The sequence below is a fragment of the Ranitomeya variabilis genome, chromosome 5 (genome assembly GCF_051348905.1).
Source record: "Ranitomeya variabilis isolate aRanVar5 chromosome 5, aRanVar5.hap1, whole genome shotgun sequence".
Taxonomy (NCBI): Eukaryota; Metazoa; Chordata; class Amphibia; order Anura; family Dendrobatidae; genus Ranitomeya; species Ranitomeya variabilis.
Genome location: NC_135236.1, coordinates 31,581,502 through 31,604,728, shown reverse-complemented (window position 1 = coordinate 31,604,728; position 23,227 = coordinate 31,581,502). Strand labels below are relative to the sequence as shown.

General features: G+C 44.2%; 1 protein-coding gene across 2 annotated transcripts; it reads right to left on the bottom strand.

The window, feature by feature from the left end:
- Positions 1 to 9,381: 9,381 nt before the first annotated feature.
- LOC143773259 (uncharacterized) lies at positions 9,382 to 21,419 on the bottom strand. Of its 2 annotated transcripts, none has more exons than XM_077260752.1 (8): positions 21,285 to 21,419; positions 21,008 to 21,070; positions 15,725 to 15,796; positions 15,557 to 15,645; positions 15,101 to 15,155; positions 10,165 to 10,321; positions 9,771 to 9,968; positions 9,382 to 9,615 (listed from the first exon to the last, which is right to left on the bottom strand). In XM_077260752.1, exons 1-8 carry the CDS (start codon positions 21,294 to 21,296, stop codon positions 9,527 to 9,529), a joined length of 735 nt encoding a protein of 244 aa, XP_077116867.1. In that variant the 5' UTR covers positions 21,297 to 21,419; the 3' UTR covers positions 9,382 to 9,526. The 2 variants fall into 2 exon arrangements, with proteins under 2 accessions (XP_077116867.1, XP_077116866.1); XM_077260751.1 differs by having other exon boundaries at positions 9,382 to 9,565.
- Positions 21,420 to 23,227: the final 1,808 nt, after the last annotated feature.

The window sequence follows — 23,227 nt, the reverse complement described above, 5'->3', positions numbered from 1 at the left end:
TATATACAGGACAGGAGGAGTGGTACTGTGCAGTGTATATACACAGGAGGAGTGGTACTGTGCATTGTGTATATACAGGACAGGAGGAGTGGTACTGTGCAGTGTATATATACAGGACAGGAGGAGTGGTACTGTGCAGTGTATATATACAGGACAGGAGGAGTGGTACTGTGCAGTGTATATATACAGGACAGGAGGAGTGGTACTGTGCAGTGTATATATACTGGACACGAGGAGCGGTACTGTGCAGTGTATATATACAGGAGCAGTGGTACTGTGCAGTGTATATATACAGGAGGAGTGGTACTGTGAAGTGTATATATACAGGAGGAAGGGCACTGTGCAGTGTATATATACAGGACAGGAGGAGTGGTACTGTGCAGTGTATATATACAGGACAGGAGGAGTGGTACTGTGCAGTGTATATATACAGGAGGAGGGGTACTGTGCAGTGTATATATACAGGAGAGGAGGAGCGGTACTGTGCAGTGTATATATACAGGACAGGAGGAGCGGTACTGTGCAGTGTATATATACACAGGAGTGGTACTGTGCAGTGTATATACAGGAGGAGTGGTACTGTGCAGTGTATATATACAGGACAGGAGGAGCGGTACTGTGCAGTGTATATATACAGGACAGGAGGAGCGGTACTGTGCAGTGTATATATACACAGGAGTGGTACTGTGCAGTGTATATATACAGGAGGAGAGGGGGAGGAAGGACTGGAATGGAGAGAAGAAGAGGACGACCATCAACAAGACGTGACACACAGGGTCCTTACATATGACGGTGGTGGTAATAGTCCATGTGGAAACCTGAGGCCCCCTGACACTTAATAACATCACTACTGGGACGTTCAGCTCCGAAGGTGGAGGACCCAAAGGGGAACTGCGGCAGCTCGAGGAGTCGTACTGTGCAGTGTATATATACAGGAGGAGTGGTACTGTGCAGTGTATATATACAGGAGGAGTGGTACTGTGCAGTGTATATATACAGGACAGGAGGAGTGGTACTGTGCAGTGTATATATACAGGACAGGAGGAGTGGTACTGTGCAGTGTATATATACAGGACAGGAGGAGTGGTACTGTGCAGTGTATATATACAGGACAGGAGGAGTGGTACTGTGCAGTGTATATATACAGGAGGAGTGGTACTGTGCAGTGTATATATACAGGAGGAGTGGTACTGTGCAGTGTATATATACAGGAGGAGTGGTACTGTGCAGTGTATATACACAGGACAGGAGGAGTGGTACTGTGCAGTGTATATATACAGGACAGGAGGAGTGGTACTGTGCAGTGTATATATACAGGAGGAGTGGTACTGTGCAGTGTATATACACAGGACAGGAGGAGTGGTACTGTGCAGTGTATATATACAGGACAGGAGGAGTGTTACTGTGCAGTGTATATATACAGGACAGGAGGAGTGGTACTGTGCAGTGTATATATACAGGACAGGAGGAGTGGTACTATGCAGAGTATATATACAGGAGGAGTGGTACTGTGCAGTGCATATATACAGGACAGGAGGAGTGGTACTGTGCAGTGTATATATACAGGAGGAGTGGTACTGTGCAGTGTATATACACAGGACAGGAGGAGTGGTACTGTGCAGTGTATATATACAGGACAGGAGGAGTGGTACTGTGCAGTGTATATATACAGGACAGGAGGAGTGGTACTATGCAGAGTATATATACAGGAGGAGTGGTACTGTGCAGTGCATATATACAGGACAGGAGGAGTGGTACTGTGCAGTGTATATACAGGACAGGAGGAGTGGTACTGTACAGTGTATATATACAGGAGGAGTGGTACTGTGCAGTGTATATATACAGGAGGAGTGGTACTGTGCAGGGTATATATACAGGAGGAGTGGTACTGTGCAGTGTGTATATACAGGACAGGAGGAGTGGTACTGTGCAGTGTATATACACAGGACAGGAGGAGTGGTACTGTGCAGTGTATATATACAGGACAGGAGGAGTGGTACTGTGCAGTGTATATATACAGGAGGAGTGGTACTGTGCAGTGTATATACACAGGACAGGAGGAGTGGTACTGTGCAGTGTATATATACAGGACAGGAGGAGTGTTACTGTGCAGTGTATATATACAGGACAGGAGGAGTGGTACTGTGCAGTGTATATATACAGGACAGGAGGAGTGGTACTATGCAGAGTATATATACAGGACAGGAGGAGTGGTACTGTGCAGTGCATATATACAGGACAGGAGGAGTGGTACTGTTCAGTGTATATACAGGACAGGAGGAGTGGTACTGTGCAGTGTATATATACAGGACAGGAGGAGTGGTACTGTGCAGTGTATATATACAGGACAGGAGGATTGGTACTGTGCAGTGTATATACACAGGAGGAGTGGTACTGTGCAGTGTATATATACAGGACAGGAGGAGTGGTACTGTGCAGTGTATATATACAGGACAGGAGGAGTGGTACTGTGCAGTGTATATATACAGGACAGGAGGAGCGGTACTGTGCAATGTATATATACAGGACAGGAGGAGTGGTACTGTGCAGTGTATATATACAGGACAGGAGGAGTGGTACTGTGCAGTGTATATATACAGGACAGGAGGAGTGGTACTGTGCAGTGTATATATACAGGAGGAGTGGTACTGTGCAGTGTATATATACAGGACAGGAGGAGTGGTACTGTGCAGTGTATATATACAGGACAGGAGGAGTGGTACTGTGCAGAGTATATATACAGGACAGGAGGAGTGGTACTGTGCAGTGCATATATACAGGACAGGAGAAGTGGTACTGTGCAGTGAATATACAGGACAGGAGGAGTGGTACTGTACAGTGTATATATACAGGACAGGATGAGTGGTACTGTGCAGTGTATATATACGGGTCAGGAGGAGTGGTACTGTGCAGTGTATATATACAGGACAGGAGGAGCGGTACTGTGCAGTGTATATATACAGGACAGGAGGAGTGGTACTGTGCAGTGTATATATACAGGACAGGAGGAGCGGTACTGTGCAGTTCATATATACGGGTCAGGAGGAGTGGTACTGTGCAGTGTATATATACAGGACAGGAGGAGTGGTACTGTGCAGTGTATATATACAGGACAGGAGGAGTGGTACTGTGCAGTGTATATATACAGGACAGGAGGAGTGGTACTGTGCAGTGTATATATACAAGACAGAAGTGGCACTGTGCAGTGTATATATACAGGACAGGAGAAGTGCTGTGTTCCTGCACTATAACCATAACCATCAAGCTCATTGCCTCAAATATGATGTGTAACCACCAAGTTATGTGTCAACAATGATGCTTATCTGCCAAGTTCTGTGCCTCATTTCTGATATTTAATGACCAATCTCTGTAACTCAACTCTGATATGTAGCCACCAAGTTCCTTGCATCCACAGTCATGCTCAACTACCAAGATTTGTCCCTAAACTCTGATGCACAACTTTGAAGCTCTGTGCCTCCACTTTGATGTGTAACCATCAAGTTGTATGCCTCAACAATGATGCCATGCTCTGCGCCCCAATTATGATGTGTAACAAACAATCTCTGTAATTCAACTCGGATATGTAGCCACCAAGCTCTTTACATCCACAATCATGCTCTACTACCAAGATGTGTCCCTCAACTTTGTTGCACAACTACGAAGCTCTGTGCCTCCGCTGTGATGTGTAACCACCACATTTTGTGTGTCAACAATAATGCTTAACTGCCAAGCTCTGTACCTCAGTTCTGATATGTAACTACCAATCTGTGTAACTCAACTCTGATCATATACACCAACTTTTTTGCCTCCACAATCGTGCTCTACTATCAGAATTCGTCCCTCACCTCTGATGCACAACCACAAAGCTCTATGCCTCCATTGTGATATGTTTTGTGCCTCAATGATGCTTAACTGCCAAGCTCTGCTTCTCAATTCTGATGTTTAAAGACCAATCTCTGTAACTCAACTCAGATATGTAGCCACCAAGCTCTTTGCATCCACAATCATGCTTTACTACCAAGATTTGTCCCTCAACTTTGTTGCACAACTACAAAGCTCAAAACTCTGTGACTCCACTGTGATGTGTAACCACCAAGTTTTGTGCCTCAACAATGATGCCATGCTCTGTGCCCCAATTCTGATGTTTAATGAACAATCTCTCTAATTCAACTTTGATATGTAGCCACCAAGCTCTCTGCATCTACAATCATGCTCTACTACCAAGATGTGTCCCTCAACTTTGTTGCACAACCACGACGCTCTGTGCCTCAGCTGTGATGTGTAACCACCACGTTTTGTGTGTCAATGCAGCGCCCCAGGGTCCTGGTCGTTGTAGTAATGTCATTTTCCTCTAGGGGGAAGTGATGTTACGTTTGGAGGCAATGAAGGAGAACTCTTTTTTAGGTAACACAATGCATGCAACATGTTCACACTCCAGACCAGAAGGGGGAGCTCTAAGCCTGTTTAAGGTGAATTCCCCTATAAGAACATCCTGATCTGGAGGGAAAGAGTTGAGTTCTTGTCAGGGAGACAGAGGGAAAGGAAGCATAGGAGCCGTGTGGCCTGAAGTGCTACAGCTCCTGGGAAGAGACACTGAAAGAGAACTGTATTGTAGAGATGGTGAAGAAGTCGTAGCAAAGGAGTGGATATCAGAGGAGTTCTGCCCTACACAGGCTGCCTCCTTCTGAGGCGCAAGATCCCGGTAGCCGGAACACCGAGGGAGCAACAATCCTTTATGCCTTTCTCCAGAGACCGGCAGGACAGCTAATTTCACATTACTGATCCGCCCCTACACCCAGGAGGCAAGGTTCACCCACGAGAGGCCGGGGCATTATAGAGTCCCTGTAAAACGCCTCAAGCCACCGGTCATACGGGTTTGTCCTATCCATCTGGGGGACAGAGAGAGAGACATAACATCGATAACATCTACAACATTTGCGAAGACCTTATGAGAGGCTTAGCAGTAAGGTACTACAACACCACGGCGCTAGAGGAAGGCTACTGATTTCTAACTGGATAAGGGGACTCTGGACTTGCCTCCAAACTGGCCGGACTCTGCCTACCCTGTGATCTGGTGCTCTGGACTGTGGATGCTGAAGTCTTCAGTAAAGGTAAAGAGACTGCAACCTTGTGTCCTCGTTCTTCACTGCGCCTCACACCATTCACCATCTACACACCGGGAAGCCCTGGGCATACACTTCACCTGTGGGAAGGTATACCATCTAGCTGCCATAACATCACCCCAGAGGACCCCTTAAAGCAGCGTCGGTCACCCTGACCGAATACCACAGGTGGCGTCAGGAACATTTCCCCTTTAAAGACCTTTCCCTTTAACACGGACGTCCCAAAGGCCACGGACCGGGTCAGCCACCTTGACATCCCCCTTGAGAACCGAAGGACCCGGTACCGAGTACCCCAAGGCCTCACGGGGGTGCTCCAGCAACAATAATGCTTAACTGCCAAGCTCTGTACCTCAATTCTGATGTGTAACTTCCAATCTCTGTAGCTCAACTCTGATCATAGACACCAAGTTTTTTGCCTCCACAATCGTGCTCTACTACCAGGATTCGTCCCTCACCTCTGATGCACAACCACAAAGCTCTATGCCTCCATTATGATGTGTTTTGTGCCTCAATGATGCTTAACTGCCAAGCTCTGCTTCTCAATTCTGATGTGTAAAGACCAAGCTCTGTAACTCAACTGTTGTGTAGCCACCAAGCTCTTTCCATCCACAATCATGCTCTACTACCAAGATTTGTCTCTCAACTTTGTTGCACAACTACGAAGCTCAAAGCTCTGTGACTCCACTGTGATGTGTAACCACCAAGTTCTGTGCCTCAACAATGATTCTTACTCACCAATTTCTGGGCTCCAATTCTCAAGTGTAATGTCTGATCCAGTTGAATCTTGTTGAGTCCGTGTGTGAGTCTCGGCACCATCCTTTAGTGGGCAGCAAAGTTAATAGTCATAGAACTTACCCCTGGTATAGTCAAATGGTGTTGGTAGGGTGTCCAGTGGGAGACGGTCGTCCACCCTAAATGGTCACTGGCAACAGCTGTCAATCATACAAGGACCAGCACTGGGGGAGAAGTGATTGTACAGATTTGTCATTGTTTTTTTGTTTTTTTTTAAATTAAGATGCCAGTGTGAACAGGACCAACGAGTAGAAAAATGTAGAAGGAGAGCTCACAGAGAAGTAGCTAAGTTTATGTTCTTGTGCAGGATCCGAGACTAGACCAACCCTACACCTGCACAGCAATCCTCAGCGGGCCGTAGTGGGAGCAGCAATGAATGATCCTCTGACTGCCAAACATCCCGGCCCTCGGCACATGGCGGGTGCGGTGCAGGCAATCTGTTACTAGAATAGGAGGAGAACCATGGCTGAGTGGTAGTACATGATATATAGTCTGGAGGTCACGGATTGTAATCTACCTGTAGGGAGTGCAGCGTCAAGGGGGTCCTGGATGACAGGACCAGAAATCGCCTGCAGAAGACATATAGCGGCCATTTTCAGCAGTTATGTTGCATTCGTTTAGTCGCAGGGTCACTCGGGCTGAATAGAAAGGCACAGCTCTGCTCTGGCGGAAACTTTCAGAAAGAAATGTCTTGGTAGTTGGGGCCACCGGGGAAATGTTTCTGAGGGCCCAGTAGTAATATAAATCTGTAAATTGTGAGGTGCATTTGTATTCAGCCCCCTGTAGCCTGAAGCCTACAAGATTACAGAAATCAAATAAAAGCAAGTCTTTGTTGAAACAAATGATAATTAGAAATATCACATAAAATCACATTAAGAGAAGGCCCTGCAGAGAACAATACTGGGTAAATATGCCAGTAGTCTTTTGTATGTCCTAAACGGTGTAAGCCTAAAAAATCATCATACCCCAAAAAATCCCTCCATTCCATATGAGGATTATTTTCCTTTTCACAAATATTAGAGAAACTGACCCATATGGCGAAGAGCACATGTATTATAAAACTTATCTTATTATTACTCATAGCATAATAACCCCACCTGGGGGTCTGTATGGTATATAGATCCAAAATCAATATTCAATTGCTAAAACACACTACTCAGTTCATGCAATGAGTTAAATAAATCTGTAAAACGTGCATGTATTAGAATCCTCCAATACAGTTTGACCCGAGCACTGGTCAACTAAATGGTTGACCTCAGCACTGGTCAACCAAATGGTTGATCTCAGCACTGGTCAATCATTGCATAACAGCAGGTAAGTACTAGTAGTCCTCAAATCAAGAAAGCTATAACTTTGTAGGACATTGGGCCACTGAGTCACTGTCCCTGCTCCGCAATCACAATACAATATAAAGTGCAAGTGCTCAGATATCCAGGAGCAGGAAAACAATCCTCATACGGCATTGAGAGATTGGAGTATAATGATTTTATAGGCCTACATCATTTAGGAGATACAAAAGATGTCTGGCATATTTACCCAGTATTTTTCTCTGCAGTACTCTATCTTGATATGTTTTTATGCAATTTTTCTAATTGTCATTGTAATGTGCTGGCTGGTGGAACCACTGTGTCGGAGCCCAAGGAAGACCTGCAGGGGTGTGACGAGGAACCTCACCCAATCTGACCACGGATATGCTGCAGCATACGATACTGAGATCCACAGAGAGACAAGGGAGGTGGTCCTGGTGCTACTCCAGGACTGACCTCGGGTAGGTGACAGCTGACCCACTAGGAGCGGGTAACTAGGGCTGCCAAAGGGAATGTCCAACAGATGTAGGCAGGAGGAGTAAGACGACAAGTACCACGGATGCAGACGGAACCGGCAGGCAGAGAGATGAGTATGAGCAAGTGCAAGTGGACCAAGTGATGTAGAGGGCATTATATAGGGTGGGGTGCTGCCGGGGGCATCACACAGTGTGCTGGGCAATGTAGTGGCATTATAAGGGGTGGGGGGTGAGGGGCATCACACAGTATGCTGGGCACTGTGGTGGAATTATAAGGGGTGGGGGCATCACACAGTGCCAACAATATTGGCATTATTTTTTCCCTTGAGATTTTGCCATTCTTTAGAGTGCAAACACGGTATGTCTGAGATACTGTGGGGGCATTATAAGGGGTGGGGGGCTGAGGGGACATCACATTATGCTGTGCAGTGTGGTGGCATCATACAATGTGCTGGTCACTGTGGGGGAGATCATTACTGCTCCATTCACTGCTGGACAAAGGATCAATGAGTCTAAGCATTGCTGACAACTTCTTTTGGATGAAAACTGCCACAATAGGACAAAAATTATAATTGGTGGATGAACAAACATTGTAATCTGTGCAAATAAATAACCTGTTTGTCATCACAGAGAAAAGGAAGTGATTATGTTTTTTGGAGGTTTATATGTTGTGACCTAATAAATCAGGACCCGAAAGGCAGATACTAGATAGATAATAGATAGATAATTGATAGATAAATAATAGATTAATAGATAATGGATAGATAGATAGATAATAGATAGATAGATAATAGATAGATAATTGATAGATAGATAATAGATAGATAGATAGATAATAGATAGATAGATAGATAATAGATAGATAGATAGATAGATAGATAATAGATAGATAGATAGATAGATAGATAGATAGATAATAGATAGATAATAGATAGATAGATAATAGATAGATGATAGATAGATAATTGATAGATAAATAATAGATTAATAGATAATGGATAGATAGATAATAGATAGATAGATAATAGATAGATAATTGATAGATAGATAGATAGATAGATAGATAGATAGATAGATAGATAGATAGATAATAGATAGATAGATAATAGATGGATAGATAGAAAATAGATTGATAGATGATAGATACATAATAGATAGATAGATAGATAGATAATAGACAGATAGATAGATAGATAGATAGATAGATAGATAGATAGATAGATAGATAGAAAATAGATTGATAATAGATAGATAATAGGTAGATAATAGATATATAGATAGATAGATAATAGACAGATAATAGATAATAGGTAAATAATAGATAGATAGATAGATAGATAGATAGATAGATAGATAGATAATAGACAGATAGATAATAGATAGATAGATAGATAGATAGATAGATAGATAGATAGATAGATAGAAAATAGATTGATAATAGATAGATAGATAATAGGTAGATAATAGGTAGATAATAGGTAGATAATAGATATATAGATAGATAGATAGATAGATAGATAATAGGTAAATAATAGATAGATAATAGATAGATAATAGGTAAATAATAGATAGATAATAGATAGATAATAGGTAATTAATAGATAGATAATAGATAGATAAATAGATAATAAATGATACGGTAACAGATAAAATAGATAAAGTGAAGAAACGTTCCACAGTAGACTGGATATAACCGGTCTTGTGTCTTTATTACATCCGCAGGCCGTGCCGGATTATGGGGTACACAACTTGTGTGGGGTCTGCGGTGGCAGTGACACCTCTGGTCCTCTGTGTCCCGGACATATCTTCAGGCCTGGACCGTACATGGTCAGATCAGGTTCTTGAGCAGGTTCTGCTCCTTCAGGTCCTGCAGGGTGAGAGCGTGGAGACGGGTCAGCTCTGCCAGCTCCTCCCAGACTAGAGAAAGGGAAACAAGACTTGTCTCACAATAGTCTTTCACAGCTGTAATATGGCTGCAGTCTGGATCCTGATGGACCTCATGGTCAATGGGGTGGATCATTGACTACATGGATCCATCATGGCTACAAAATATTAGGCCCGTAAGAACTTACCATAAGAAAACATCGAGCTTCTCCGGGGTTCTCGCAGCAATAAGCTGTGAAAAAAACTGACCAAAGCCCCTGATGAGAGTGACCTCTCCGGAAGAGGAAGGGATTTCAGGTAGGTGAAGTCCACAGCCAGGGGGTTCCTCGGGGGCGGAGAAACACAGGTGCTGACCACATCCCACACAATGTGCCACACTCCCACATCTAGAGGACGGAGACATGAGGGTTACTGATACCACAGTGATCATACATAGAGCGGTCTGTACTTGGCTGCGATGGTCAGGTGCCTGGAGCTGGACATCACCAAAGCCTCATCCAATGGTGAGCCGTTCCAGACCCCCGAAGAGCTTTATAGAAGCTGGACCACCTCTTTAATTACAAGGAGACGTGTTGCGCTCACCCTTCGTGTCCCAGTCAGAGTAAGATGGCAGCATGAGGGGCGAGTCTTTATCGCAGAGCTCTGTGCCCAAGAACCGTTGGTGATTGGACCTCACCCACACGTATGGGCGGCCATACTTGGCGTACGCAGCCAGCAAGAAAAGAGTGCAATGTGTTTCCTGAAAATGAATGTAACAGAGAATTTCCATAATTAGGGAGGGTAGTTAATAGCTTTACAGTAACCCCCGAGGGCTTTGTGCAGTAAAGAGGGTAAAGGAGCTACCCATGACTGGACGGCCCCTGATTCATCACATCAGGGCCCCACTTGCTGCGTCGTTCCAGCGATGTCTGCGCTGCCGTCCCCACAGGTGACATTGTTGTGTCACATCAATCAGTGGTCGCTCATTGGCTGCAGTTCATCCATATAAGGTCTGCTTTGACTAAATAGTTAATGCTGCCACTGGTTAGCAGCTGCTGATTGGCTGCAGTGGTATCGTGACACAACAATATCACATTATCCCCTGGCTATAGCAGTGCTACTATTGCTAACATGTAAGCACTGCAAGGCTTACCGTCAGTATCCCTGGTGGTCTAGAGCACAGAAAGGCTTACTGTCAGTATCTCTGGTGGTCTAGAGCACAGAAAGGCTTACCGTCAGTATCCCTGGTGGTCTAGAGCACAGAAAGGCTTACCGTCAGCATCCCTGGTGGTTTAGAGCACCGCAAGGCTTACCGTCAGTATCCCTGGTGGTCTAGAGCACAGAAAGGCTTACTGTCAGTATCTCTGGTGGTTTAGAGCACCGCAAGGCTTACCGTCAGCATCCCTGGTGGTCTAGTGCACTGCAAGGCTTACTGTCAGTATTCCTGGTGGTTTAGAGCATCGAAAGCTTTACTGTCAGTATCCCTGGTGGTCTAGTGCACCGCAAGGCTTACTGTCAGTATCCCTGGTGGTGTAGAGCACAGAAAGGCTTACCGTCAGTATCCCTGGTGGTGTAGAGCACAGAAAGGATTATTTTCAGTATCCCTGGTGGTCTAGTGCACTGCAAGGCTTACTGTCAGTATTCCTGGTGGTTTAGAGCATCAAAAGCTTTACTGTCAGTATCCCTGGTGGTCTAGTGCACCGCAAGGCTTACTGTCAGTATCCCTGGTGGTCTAGTGCACCGCAAGGCTTACTGTCAGTATCCCTGGTGGTCTAGAGCACTGCAAGGCTAACTGTCAGTATCCCTGGTGGTCTAGAGCACTGCAAGGCTTACTGTCAGTATCCCTGGTGGTCTAGAGCATCAAAAGGCTTACTGTCAGTATCCCTGGTGGTCTAGAGCATCAAAAGGCTTACTGTCAGTACCCCTGGTGGTCTAGAGCATCAAAAGGCTTACTGTCAGTACCCCTGGTGGTCTAGAGTACTGCAAGGTTTCCTGTCAGTATCCCAGGTGGTCTGGAGCACCAAAAGGCTTACTGTCAGTATCCCTGGTTGTCTAGAGCACTGTAAAGCTTACTGTCAGTATCCCTGGTGGCCTACACCTGATCTGTACTACTAGGATACCAGGTGGTCTAGGGCAGTGAATTTTATTACCAGCATCCCAGGTGGTCTAGGGCAGTGAATGATATTACGGGTAGTCTAGGGCAGTGAATGTGTCAGGTTTCGAACTCAGCAGATCTTGTGCACCAGGCGGCAGCTCTTCCCTCTGAGCTATTCAGCTCGCTGGACAGTTCCTTGCTAAATCAGATACTAGTACCTGTGTTGTTCCAGATTGTCTCCACCCCGAGTTCCTTATTGGCTCCACCCTGTAATCTCCTAATTGAGCATTCTATTTAAACCTGGCAGTGCACTTCCTTCATTGCGAAATTATTGAACTCCCAGCCTTTAGTGTAGCTTCTTTCCACCTGTTGCTTATTCTCAAGATCCTACGGCTGCTTAGTGTACCGACCTCTGGCTATATCTCGACTGTAATTCCTGATTATCCTCCCAACTATACTGCTGCTCCATGTACCAACCTCTGACAATATGCTGACTACGATTCCTGATTATCCTCTCAACTATACTGCTGCTCCGTGTACCGACCTCTGACTATATCCTGACTACTATTCCTGACTACGATACCTGCTTATCCTCCCAACTACACTGCTGCTCCATGTACCGACCTCTGGCTATATGCTGACTATGATACCTCCCTATCCTCCCAACTATACTGCTGCTCCGTGTATGTACCCACCTCTGGCTATATCCTGACTACAATTCCTGCTTATACTCCCAACTACACTGCTGCTCCGTGTATGTACCCACCTCTGGCTATATCCTGACTACGATACCTGCTTATCCTCTCATCTATACTGCTGCTCCGTGTCCCGACCTCTGGCTATATCCTGACTACAATTCCTGCTTATCCTCTCATCTATACTGCTGCTCCGTGTCCCGACCTCTGGCTATATCCTGACTACAATTCCTGCTTATCCTCTCATCTATACTGCTGCTCCGTGTCCCGACCTCTGGCTATATCCTGACTACAATTCCTGCTTATCCTCTCATCTATACTGCTGCTCCGTGTCCCGACCTCTGGCTATATCCTGACTACAATTCCTGCTTATCCTCTCATCTATACTGCTGCTCCGTGTCCCGACCTCTGGCTATATCCTGACTACAATTCCTGCTTATCCTCTCATCTATACTGCTGCTCCATGTACCGACCTCTGGCTATATCCTGACTACAATTCCTGCTTATCCTCCCATCTACACTGCTGCTCCGTGTACTGACCTCTGTCTATATCCTGACTACGATTCCTGCTTATACACTCAACTACGCTGCTGCTCCATGTACCAACCTCTGGCTATATCCTGACTATGATACCTCCCTATCCTCCCAACTATACTGCTGCTCCATGTACCGACCTCTGGCTATATTCTGACTACAATTCCTGCTTATCCTCCCAACTATACTGCTGCTCCATGTACTGACCTCTGGCTATATTCTGACTATGATACCTCCCTATCCTCCCAACTATACTGCTGCTCCATGTACCGACCTCTGGCTATATCCTGACTACGATACCTGCTTATCCTCCCATCTACACTGCTGCTCCATGTACCGACCTCTGGCTATATCCTGACTACGATACCTGCTTATCCTCCCAACTATACTGCTGCTCCGTGTACCGACCTCTGGCTATATCCTGACTACGATACCTGCTTATCCTCCCAACTATACTGCTGCTCCGTGTACCGACCTCTGGCTATATCCTGACTACGATACCTGCTTATCCTCCCATCTACACTGCTGCTCCGTGTACCGACCTCTGGCTATATCCTGACTACAATTCCTGCTTATCCTCTCACCTATACTGCTGCTCCATGTACTGACCTCTGGCTATTCCTGACTACGATACCTGCTTATCCTCCCAACTACACTGCTGCTCCGTGTACTGAGCTCTGGCTGTATCCTGACTATGATTTACGGTGGCGCAGTGGTTAGCACAGCAGCCTTGCAGCACTGGAGTCCTGGGTTCAAACCCCACCAAGGACAACATCTGCAAGGAGTTTGTGTGTTCTCTCCGTGTTTGCGTGGGTTTCCTCCGGGTACTCCGGTTTCCTCCCACATTCCAAAGACATACTGATAGGGAATTTAGATTGTGAGCCCCATCGGGGACAGCAATGATAATGTGTGCAAACTGTAAAGCGCTGCGGAATATGTTAGCGCTATATAAAAATAAAGATTATTATTTATGATTCCTGCTTATACTCCCAACTATACTGCAGCTCTATGTACCGACCACTGACTATGATACCTGTTTATCCTCCCAAATATACTGCTGCTCCATGTACTGACCTCTGGCTATATCCTGACTATGATTCCTGCTTATACTCCCAACTATACTGCAACTCTATGTACCGACCGCTGACTATGATAGCTGCTTATCCTTCCAAATATACTGCTGCTCCGTGTACCCCCTCTGGCTATATCCTGACTACGTTATCTGCTTATCCTCCCAACTATACTGCTGCTCCATGTACCCACCTCTGACTATATCCTGGCTATGGTACCGGATAAGTCCTCCAACTACACAGCTGCTCTGTGCACAGACCTCAGGCTATATCCTGACTACGTTACCCGCTTATCCTCCCAAATATACTGCTGCTCCGTGTACTGACTTCTGGCTATATCCTGATTACGATTCCTGATTATCCTCCCAACTATACTACTGCTCCTTGTTCCGACCTCTTGCTATATGCTGCTTAATCTCCCAACTACACTGCTGCTCTGTGTACCGACTTCTGGCTATATCCTGACTACGTTACCTGCTTATCCTCCCAACTATACTGCTGCTCCGTGTACCCACCTCTGGCTATATCCTGACTACGATACCTGCTTAGCCTCCCAACTATACTGCTGCTCCATGTACCCACCTCTGGCTATATCCTGACTACGATACCTGCTTAGCCTCCCAAAAATACTGCTGTTCCGTGTACGTCTGGCTATATCCTGACTACGATACCTGCTTATCTTCCCAACTATACTGCTGCTCCGAGTACCGACTTCTGGCTGTATGCTGACTACAGTTCCTGCTGGTGCTGCACCTACTGGTTGCAATATCACTACTCAGGTCAGTCTATAGCAGAATGATATTCTGGGTGGTCTAGGGCAGTGAATGACATCCCAGGTGGTCTAGGGCAGTGAATGATATTCAGGGTGGTTTAGGGCAGTGAATGATATTCAGGGTGGTTTAGGGCAGTGAATGACATCCCAGGTGGTCTAGGGCTATGAATACTATAACCAAACCCCAGTGCTTGGATCATACATGAGGAATGCTGGCAGCGTCACGATTCCCAATATCAGGGGTCTCGGCTCTCTGACCCTACGGTCGGTGAAAAGGCAGTCCGGACTATCCGCACAGCTGCTCTTTCTTTCCCTCTCGCAGTTTATGTTCGTGGTCGCCCTGTAAAAGCCGCAATGGCCAAGTGCCTCTTACCGGAATAGCGATTTCTCTATCGCAAGGAGACGCGGGCGGCAACAGAGCAGAATCTCTGGTGGAGAAAAGCAAAAATGGATCTCAGGAAACTTGTCTGGTCCTGAAAGTTCTACAAATTAGATCTCTGCTTCTTCTAAAGAAATAACACGAAGATTCTTTTGAGTCAAAATTGTGCATAATAATTTCCTCAGAGAGCTGATGTGTTGTTACAATGTACAATTATCAGCTGGAATGTGATACATTGTAGCATTCAGCCTTGTGAGCAGCAGCACGCCATACAATGTTATGTGTCAGGGATACCATAGGATTAATAACTATGAAAGATTGGTAACACATGAGAAGTCTGTGGAAGCCCCTCTGTGTCCGGACGGTGGACGGAGCAGCTCTTCTTCCCCTCTCACAGCTGGAGATGTAACAGAAGCAGAGACCAAAACTAATCGGAGGGTCTGTACATACCGTGGTGTGGACTGGTTACTGCTGCACATAGGAAGGTGGTAGATGGTCTCACCGCTGAGAGACGGCGGAGAGCGAGGAGGCAGCCAGCTCTAGAAGAGACAAGAAGGAATAAGGAGAGTGATGGAGGAGACCGAGACACCGTACAATAACCGAAAAGTGTGACCTCACCAGATCGTCATTCACCACGGTAAGTAAAATCTCTTCTCTTCCTCTCAGCCATGGTTGAAAATATCGGAAACCCTAGAATGATAGCACAACAGCACAAAAATAAAAAACGTAAAATATCACCCCCTGTGTACAAGAAAATAATAATACTTCCCCTATATACACTAATATAAGTGCTATAATACAGCCCCTACATACAAGAATTTAACTACTATAATACTGCCCTCTATGTGCAAGAATATAACTACTATAATACTGCTCCTATGTACAAGAATATAACTACTATAATACTGCCCCTATGTACAAGAATATAACTACTATAATACTGCCCCCTATGTACAAGAATATAACTACTATAATACTGCTCCTATGTACAAGAATATAACTACTATAATACTGCTCCTATGTATGAGAATATAACTACTATAATACTGCTCCCTATGTACAAGAATATAACTACTATAATACTGCTCCTATGTACAAGAATATAACTACTATAATACTGCCCCTATGTGCAAGAATATAACTACTATAATACTGCTCCCTATGTACAAGAATATAACTACTATAATACTGCTCCTATGTACAAGAATATTACTACTATAATACTGCCCCTATGTACAAGAATATAACTACTATAATACTGCTCCTATGTACAAGAATATAACTACTATAATACTGCTCCTATGTACAAGAATATAACTATTATAATACTGCTCCTATGTACAAGAATATAACTACTATAATACTGCCTCCTATGTACAAGAATATAACTACTATAATACTGCCCCATGTACAAGAATATAACTACTATAATACTGCCCCTATGTACAGGAATATAACTACTATAGTACTGCCCCTATGTACAAGAATATAACTACTATAATACTGTCCCCTATGTACAAGAATATAACTACTATAATACTGCTCCTATGTACAGGAATATAACTACTGTAATACTGCCTCCTATGTACAAGAATATAACTACTGTAATACTGCCCCTATGTACAAGAATATAACTACTATAATACTGCTCCTATTTACAAGAATATAACTACTATAATACTGCCCCTATGTACAAGAATATAACTACTATAATACTGCCCCTATGTGCAAGAATATAACAACTATAATACTGCTCCTATGTACAAGAATATAACTACTATAATACTGCTCCCTATATACAAGAATATAACTACTATAATACTGCCCCTATGTACAAGAATATAACTAATATAATACTGCTCCTCTCTGCTGACATTCCCACCATCATCATGGGTGACTTTAATATCCCCATTGACACCCACCAGTCTCCAAACTCCTGTCCCTTACTTCATCCTTTGGACTTACTCAGTGGTCCTCCTCAGCCACCCACACAGACGGACATACATTAGACCTGGTCTTCACCCGTTTCTGCTCCCTATCTAACTTCACCACCTCCCCTCTCCCTCTATCTGACCACCATCTGCTCACCTTCTCATCCCTGTCCTCTTCACCTGTCACCCATGTCCAGCACCATGTGCACCCACGCAGGAACCTCGCACACCTAGACACCCACACACTCTCTGTCTCTATCCTACCACTGTCCTCTATATCCTCACTCCACGACACAGACACTGCCACTGCTTTCTACAATGCCACTCTTGCATCAGCTATTGACACAGTTGCCCCTGTCATGCATAGCAGAGCGCGACGAACTAATAGACAACCCTGGCACAATAGCATCACTAAAAAGCTTCGGCAAGTATCGAGATTTGCAGAACGGCGTTGGAAGAAAACGCATTCACAAGATGATTTCACTGCACTCAAACAAGCAACACTGGCATTCAAATCAGCTCTCACCTCTGCAAAACAGGCCTACTTCACAGCCCTTGTATCTTCCTTATCCCACAACCCCAAACAGTTGTTCAACACTTTTAACTCCCTCCTCCGCCCACCACTACCGCCTCCGAGTTCCCTAATCGTTGCCGAGGACTTTGCCACGCACTTCAAAAATAAGATAGACCAAACAAGGCAAGTCTTTGTTGTCCAACCACCACAACCCCTTTCTGTGAGAGACCAATGCCCAAACCCCATAACTTCACTCTCCAAAATCTCTGAAGAGGAGCTTGCTCATCTTCTCTCAAAATCACACCTCACCACTTGTGCACTTGACCCCATCCCATCCCACCTCCTCCCCAACCTCACCACCACACTAATCCCATCCCTAACCCATCTCTTCAACCTTTCACTAACTTCTGGTACCTTCCCCTCTGCCTTCAAACATGCCACAATCACACCTATCCTCAAAAAGCCATCCCTTGACCCAAGCGCTATGTCCAGCTATCGCCCCATATCATTGCTCCCATTTGCATCCAAACTCCTTGAGCAGCACGTCCATGCTGAACTTTCCTCTCACTTTGCATCTAACTCTCTCTTCGACAACCTACAATCTGGCTTCCGTCCCCACCATTCCACTGAGACTGCCCTGACCAAAATTACTAACGACTTATTTACAGCCAAAGCTAACAGACAATTCTCTATACTCCTCCTCCTAGACCTGTCCTCTGCCTTTGACACAGTTGACCACTGCCTCCTACTACAGATCCTCTCTTCCTTTGGGGTCAAACACATTGCCCTATCTTGGATCTCCTCATACCTTGCCAACCGCACATTTAGCGTTTCCTACTCCCATACTACCTCTTCATCTCGCCCCCTCTCTGTTGGTGTCCCTCAAGACTCTGTCCTTGGGCCCTTACTCTTCTCAATCTATACACTCGGCCTGGGACAACTCATAAGGTCCTATGGCTTCCAGTACCATCTATATGCCGATGACACTCAGATCTACCTCTCTGGCCCAGATGTCACCTCTCTGATCTCCAGAATCCCAGAGTGGCTATCAGCCATATCCTCCTTCTTCTCCTCTCGCTTCCTCAAGCTCAATGTGGACAAATCTGAACTCATTATCTTTCCTCCATCTCGCATACCTTCCCTACCTGATCTATCTATCAAAATAAATGAAATCACACTTTCCCCTGTGCCCAAAATCCGCTGCCTCGGAGTAACCCTTGACTCTGCCCTGTCCTTCAAGCTGCCCATCCAAGCTCTCACCACCTCCTGTCGCCTCCAGCTCAAAAATATTTCCAGAATCCGTCCTTTCCTCAACCCACACTCTACCAAAATGCTCGTGCATGCCCTAATCATCTCCCGCCTCGACCTCTGCAACATCCTCCTCTGTGGCCTACCTTCTAACACTCTTGCACCCCTCCAGTCCATCCTTAACTCTGCTGCCCGACTAATTAATCTCTCTCCTCGCTACACTCCTGCTTCCCCTCTTTGCAAATCCCTTCACTGGCTCCCAATTTCTCAGCGTATCCAGTTTAAACTACTAACACTGACCTACAAAGCCATCCATAATCTTTCTCATCCGTATATTTCCACACTAATCTCTCAATATCTTCCCTCACGTAATCTCCAGTCCTCCCAAGACCTCCTTCTCTCCTCCACACTTATTCGCTCCTCATCCAATCGCCTCCAAGACTTCTCCCGAATATCCCCCATCCTCTGGAATTCTGTGCCCCAACACATCCGGTTATCCACTACTTTTGGATCCTTCAAAAGAAACCTGAAAACCCATCTCTTCAAAGAAGCTTACAGCCTGTAAAGACCACACGGCCACCTCAACACCATTGGAGCTACTGCAACCCTCGACCTACTGTCTCCTTCCCCATAATCCTGTAGAATGTAAGCCCGCAAGGGCAGGGTCCTCGCCCCTCTGTACCAGTCTGTCATTGTTAGTTTGTTTACTGTAAGTGATATTTGTATTTTGATGTAACCCCTTCTCATGTACAGCACCATGGAATCAATGGTGCTATATAAATAATAATAATAATACTGCTCCTATGTACAAGAATATAATTACTATAATACTGCTCACTATGTAAAAGTATATAACTATTATATAATACTGCCCCTATGTACAAGAATATAACTACTATAATACTGCCCCTATGTACAAGAATATAACTACTATAATACTGCCCCTATGTTCAAGAATATAACTACTATATAATACTGCCCCTATGTACAAGAATATAACTACTATAATACTGCCCCATGTACAAGAATATAACTACTATAATACTGCTCCTATGTACAAGAATATAACTGCTATAATACTGCCCCCTATGTACAAGAATATAACTACTATAATACAGCTCCTATGTACAATAATATAACTACTATAATACTGCCCCATGTACAAGAATATAACTACTATAATACTGCTCCTATGTACAAGAATATAACTACTATAATACTGCCGCTATGTACAAGAATATACCTACTATAATACTGCCCCATGTACAAGAATATAACTACTATAATACTGCTCCTATGTACAAGAATATAACTGCTATAATACTGCCCCCTATGTACAAGAATATAACTACTATAATACAGCTCCTATGTACAATAATATAACTACTATAATACTGCCCCATGTACGATAATATAACTACTATAATACTGCCCCATGTACAAGAATATAACTACTATAATACTGCTCCTATGTACAAGAATATAACTACTATAATACTGCCCCTATGTACAAGAATATAACTACTATAATACTGCCCCCTATGTACAAGAATATAACTACTATAATACTGCTCCTATGTACAAGAATATAGCTACTATAATACTGCTCCTATATACAAGAATATAACTGCTATAATACTGCTCCTATGTACAAGAATATAACTACTATAATACTGCTCCTATGTACAAGAATATAACTACTATAATACTGCTCCTATGTACAAGAATATAACTACTATAATACTGCCCCTATGTACAAGAATATAACTACTATAATACTGCTCCTATGTACAAGAATATAACTACTATAATACTGCTCCTATGTACAAGAATATAACTACTATAATACTGCCCCTATGTACAAGAATATAACTACTATAATACTGCTCCTATGTACAAGAATATAACTACTATAATACTGCCCCTATGTACAAGAATATAACTACTATAATACTGCTCCTATGTACAAGAATATAACTACTATAATACTGCTCCTATGTACAAGAATATAACTACTATAATACTGCCTCCTATGTACAAGAATATAACTACTATAATACTACCCCCTATGTACAAGAATATAACTACTATAATACCGCTCCTATGTACAAGAATATAACTACTATAATACTGCCCCTATGTACAAGAATATAACTACTATAATACCGCTCCTATGTACAGTATATAGCCTTTGTGGGGCTTTCTTACCTGTAAGGACCCCAGCAGAGACAGGTCAGAGAGGAACTGATCCAGTTTTTGCTTTTCTTCATCCTGAGGAATGAGCGTGACGTTATATGAGCAGATATCTGAGAACATTAGTGCAGACAATCATTAACGACCGCGCTGTATAATTGTGGACATGCAGACTTGATTCTTTGGTTTCCTCCCTGTCGGTCACCAGTACAGCTGCTTCTTCTTTGTATGATGTGTAGCCCACCCTCCTAGCAGATATATATGTATACACACACACATCCACATCTCTTACGTGTAGATTCATGGTGTCGTCCCTGGATGCCGCCGTTCGGAGTTAACCCCTTGTGGTTTGCGTTCAGTCTGCGGCTTTCATCCTCCGGCTGGCAGCCATTCTGCTTCTCCTCCCCCTGTATCATAATCCCACCCAGCTGGGGAGGCCTATCCTAGCACACGCTGATGGAGCAGCATTTATTGTCACCTTCCATCTCCAGGATGTCGCCTCTCCAGGATGAATCCCAGCCATATACAGGTCCTTCTCAAAAAATTAGCATATAGTGTTAAATTTCATTATTTACCATAATGTAATGATTACAATTAAACTTTCATATATTATAGATTCATTATCCACCAACTGAAATTTGTCAGGTCTTTTATTGTTTTAATACTGATGATTTTGGCATACAACTCCTGATAACCCAAAAAACCTGTCTCAATAAATTAGCATATCAAGAAAAGGTTCTCTAAACGACCTATTACCCTAATCTTCTGAATCAACTAATTAACTCTAAACACATGCAAAAGATACCTGAGGCTTTTAAAAACTCCCTGCCTGGTTCATTACTCAAAACCCCCATCATGGGTAAGACTAGCGACCTGACAGATGTCAAGAAGGCCATCATTGACACCCTCAAGCAAGAGGGTAAGACCCAGAAAGAAATTTCTCAACAAATAGGCTGTTCCCAGAGTGCTGTATCAAGGCACCTCAATGGTAAGTCTGTTGGAAGGAAACAATGTGGCAGAAAACGCTGTACAACGAGAAGAGGTGACCGGACCCTGAGGAAGATTGTGGAGAAGGACCGATTCCAGACCTTGGGGAACCTGAGGAAGCAGTGGACTGAGTCTGGTGTGGAAACATCCAGAGCCACCGTGCACAGGCGTGTGCAGGAAATGGGCTACAGGTGCCGCATTCCCCAGGTAAACAGCGGCAGAAGCGCCTGACCTGGGCTACAGAGAAGCAGCACTGGACTGTTGCTAAGTGGTCCCAAGTACTTTTTTCTGATGAAAGCAAATTTTGCATGTCATTCGGAAATCAAGGTGCCAGAGTCTGGAGGAAGACTGGGGAGAAGGAAATGCCAAAATGCCTGAAGTCCAGTGTCAAGTACCCACAGTCAGTGATGGTGTGCGGTGCCATGTCAGCTGCTGGTGTTGGTCCACTGTGTTTCATCAAGGGCAGGGTCAATGCAGCTAGCTATCAGGAGATTTTGGAGCACTTCATGCTTCCATCGGCTGAAATGCTTTATGGAGATGAAGATTTCATTTTTCAGCACGACCTGGCACCTGCTCACAGTGCCAAAACCACTGCTAAATGGTTTACTGACCATGGTATTACTGTGCTCAATTGGCCTGCCAACTCTCCTGACCTGAACCCCATAGAGAATCTGTGGGATATTGTGAAGAGAAAGTTGAGAGACGCAAGACCCAACACTCTGGATGAGCTTAAGGCCGCTATTGAAGCATCCTGGGCCTCCATAACATCTCAGCAGTGTCACAGGCTGATTGCCTCCATGCCACGCCGCATTGAAGCAGTCATTTCTGCCAAAGGATTCCCGACCAAGTATTGAGTGCATAACTGAACATTATTATTTGATGGGTTTTTTGTTTGTTATTAAAAAACACTTTTATTTGATTGGCCGGTTGAAATATGCTAATTTATTGAGACAGGTTTTTTGGGTTATCAGGAGTTGTATGCCAAAATCATCAGTATTAAAACAATAAAAGACCTGACAAATTTCAGTTGGTGGATAATGAATCTATAATATATGAAAGTTTAATTGTAATCATTACATTATGGTAAATAATGAAATTTAACACTATATGCTAATTTTTTGAGAAGGACCTGTATATTCTATAAGGTTATTGTCTAAGGCTTCCAATACACTGATTAGCATGAATATATAAAAAAAAATGCCCCCTACAGGCTGCGTGACTTTTTAACATCAGGGGTTAATAGATGTG

Bases quoted from the DNA above. Each gene is read 5' to 3' on its own strand.
- LOC143773259 (XM_077260751.1), bottom strand. The intron at 15,156-15,556 runs GTATGTACAGAC...TTTCTCCACCAG, and splicing joins AGTAACCAGTCCACACCACG to AGATTCTGCTCTGTTGCCGC. The intron at 10,322-15,100 runs GTAAGAGGCACT...ATTCATTTTCAG, and splicing joins ATAGAGAAATCGCTATTCCG to GAAACACATTGCACTCTTTT.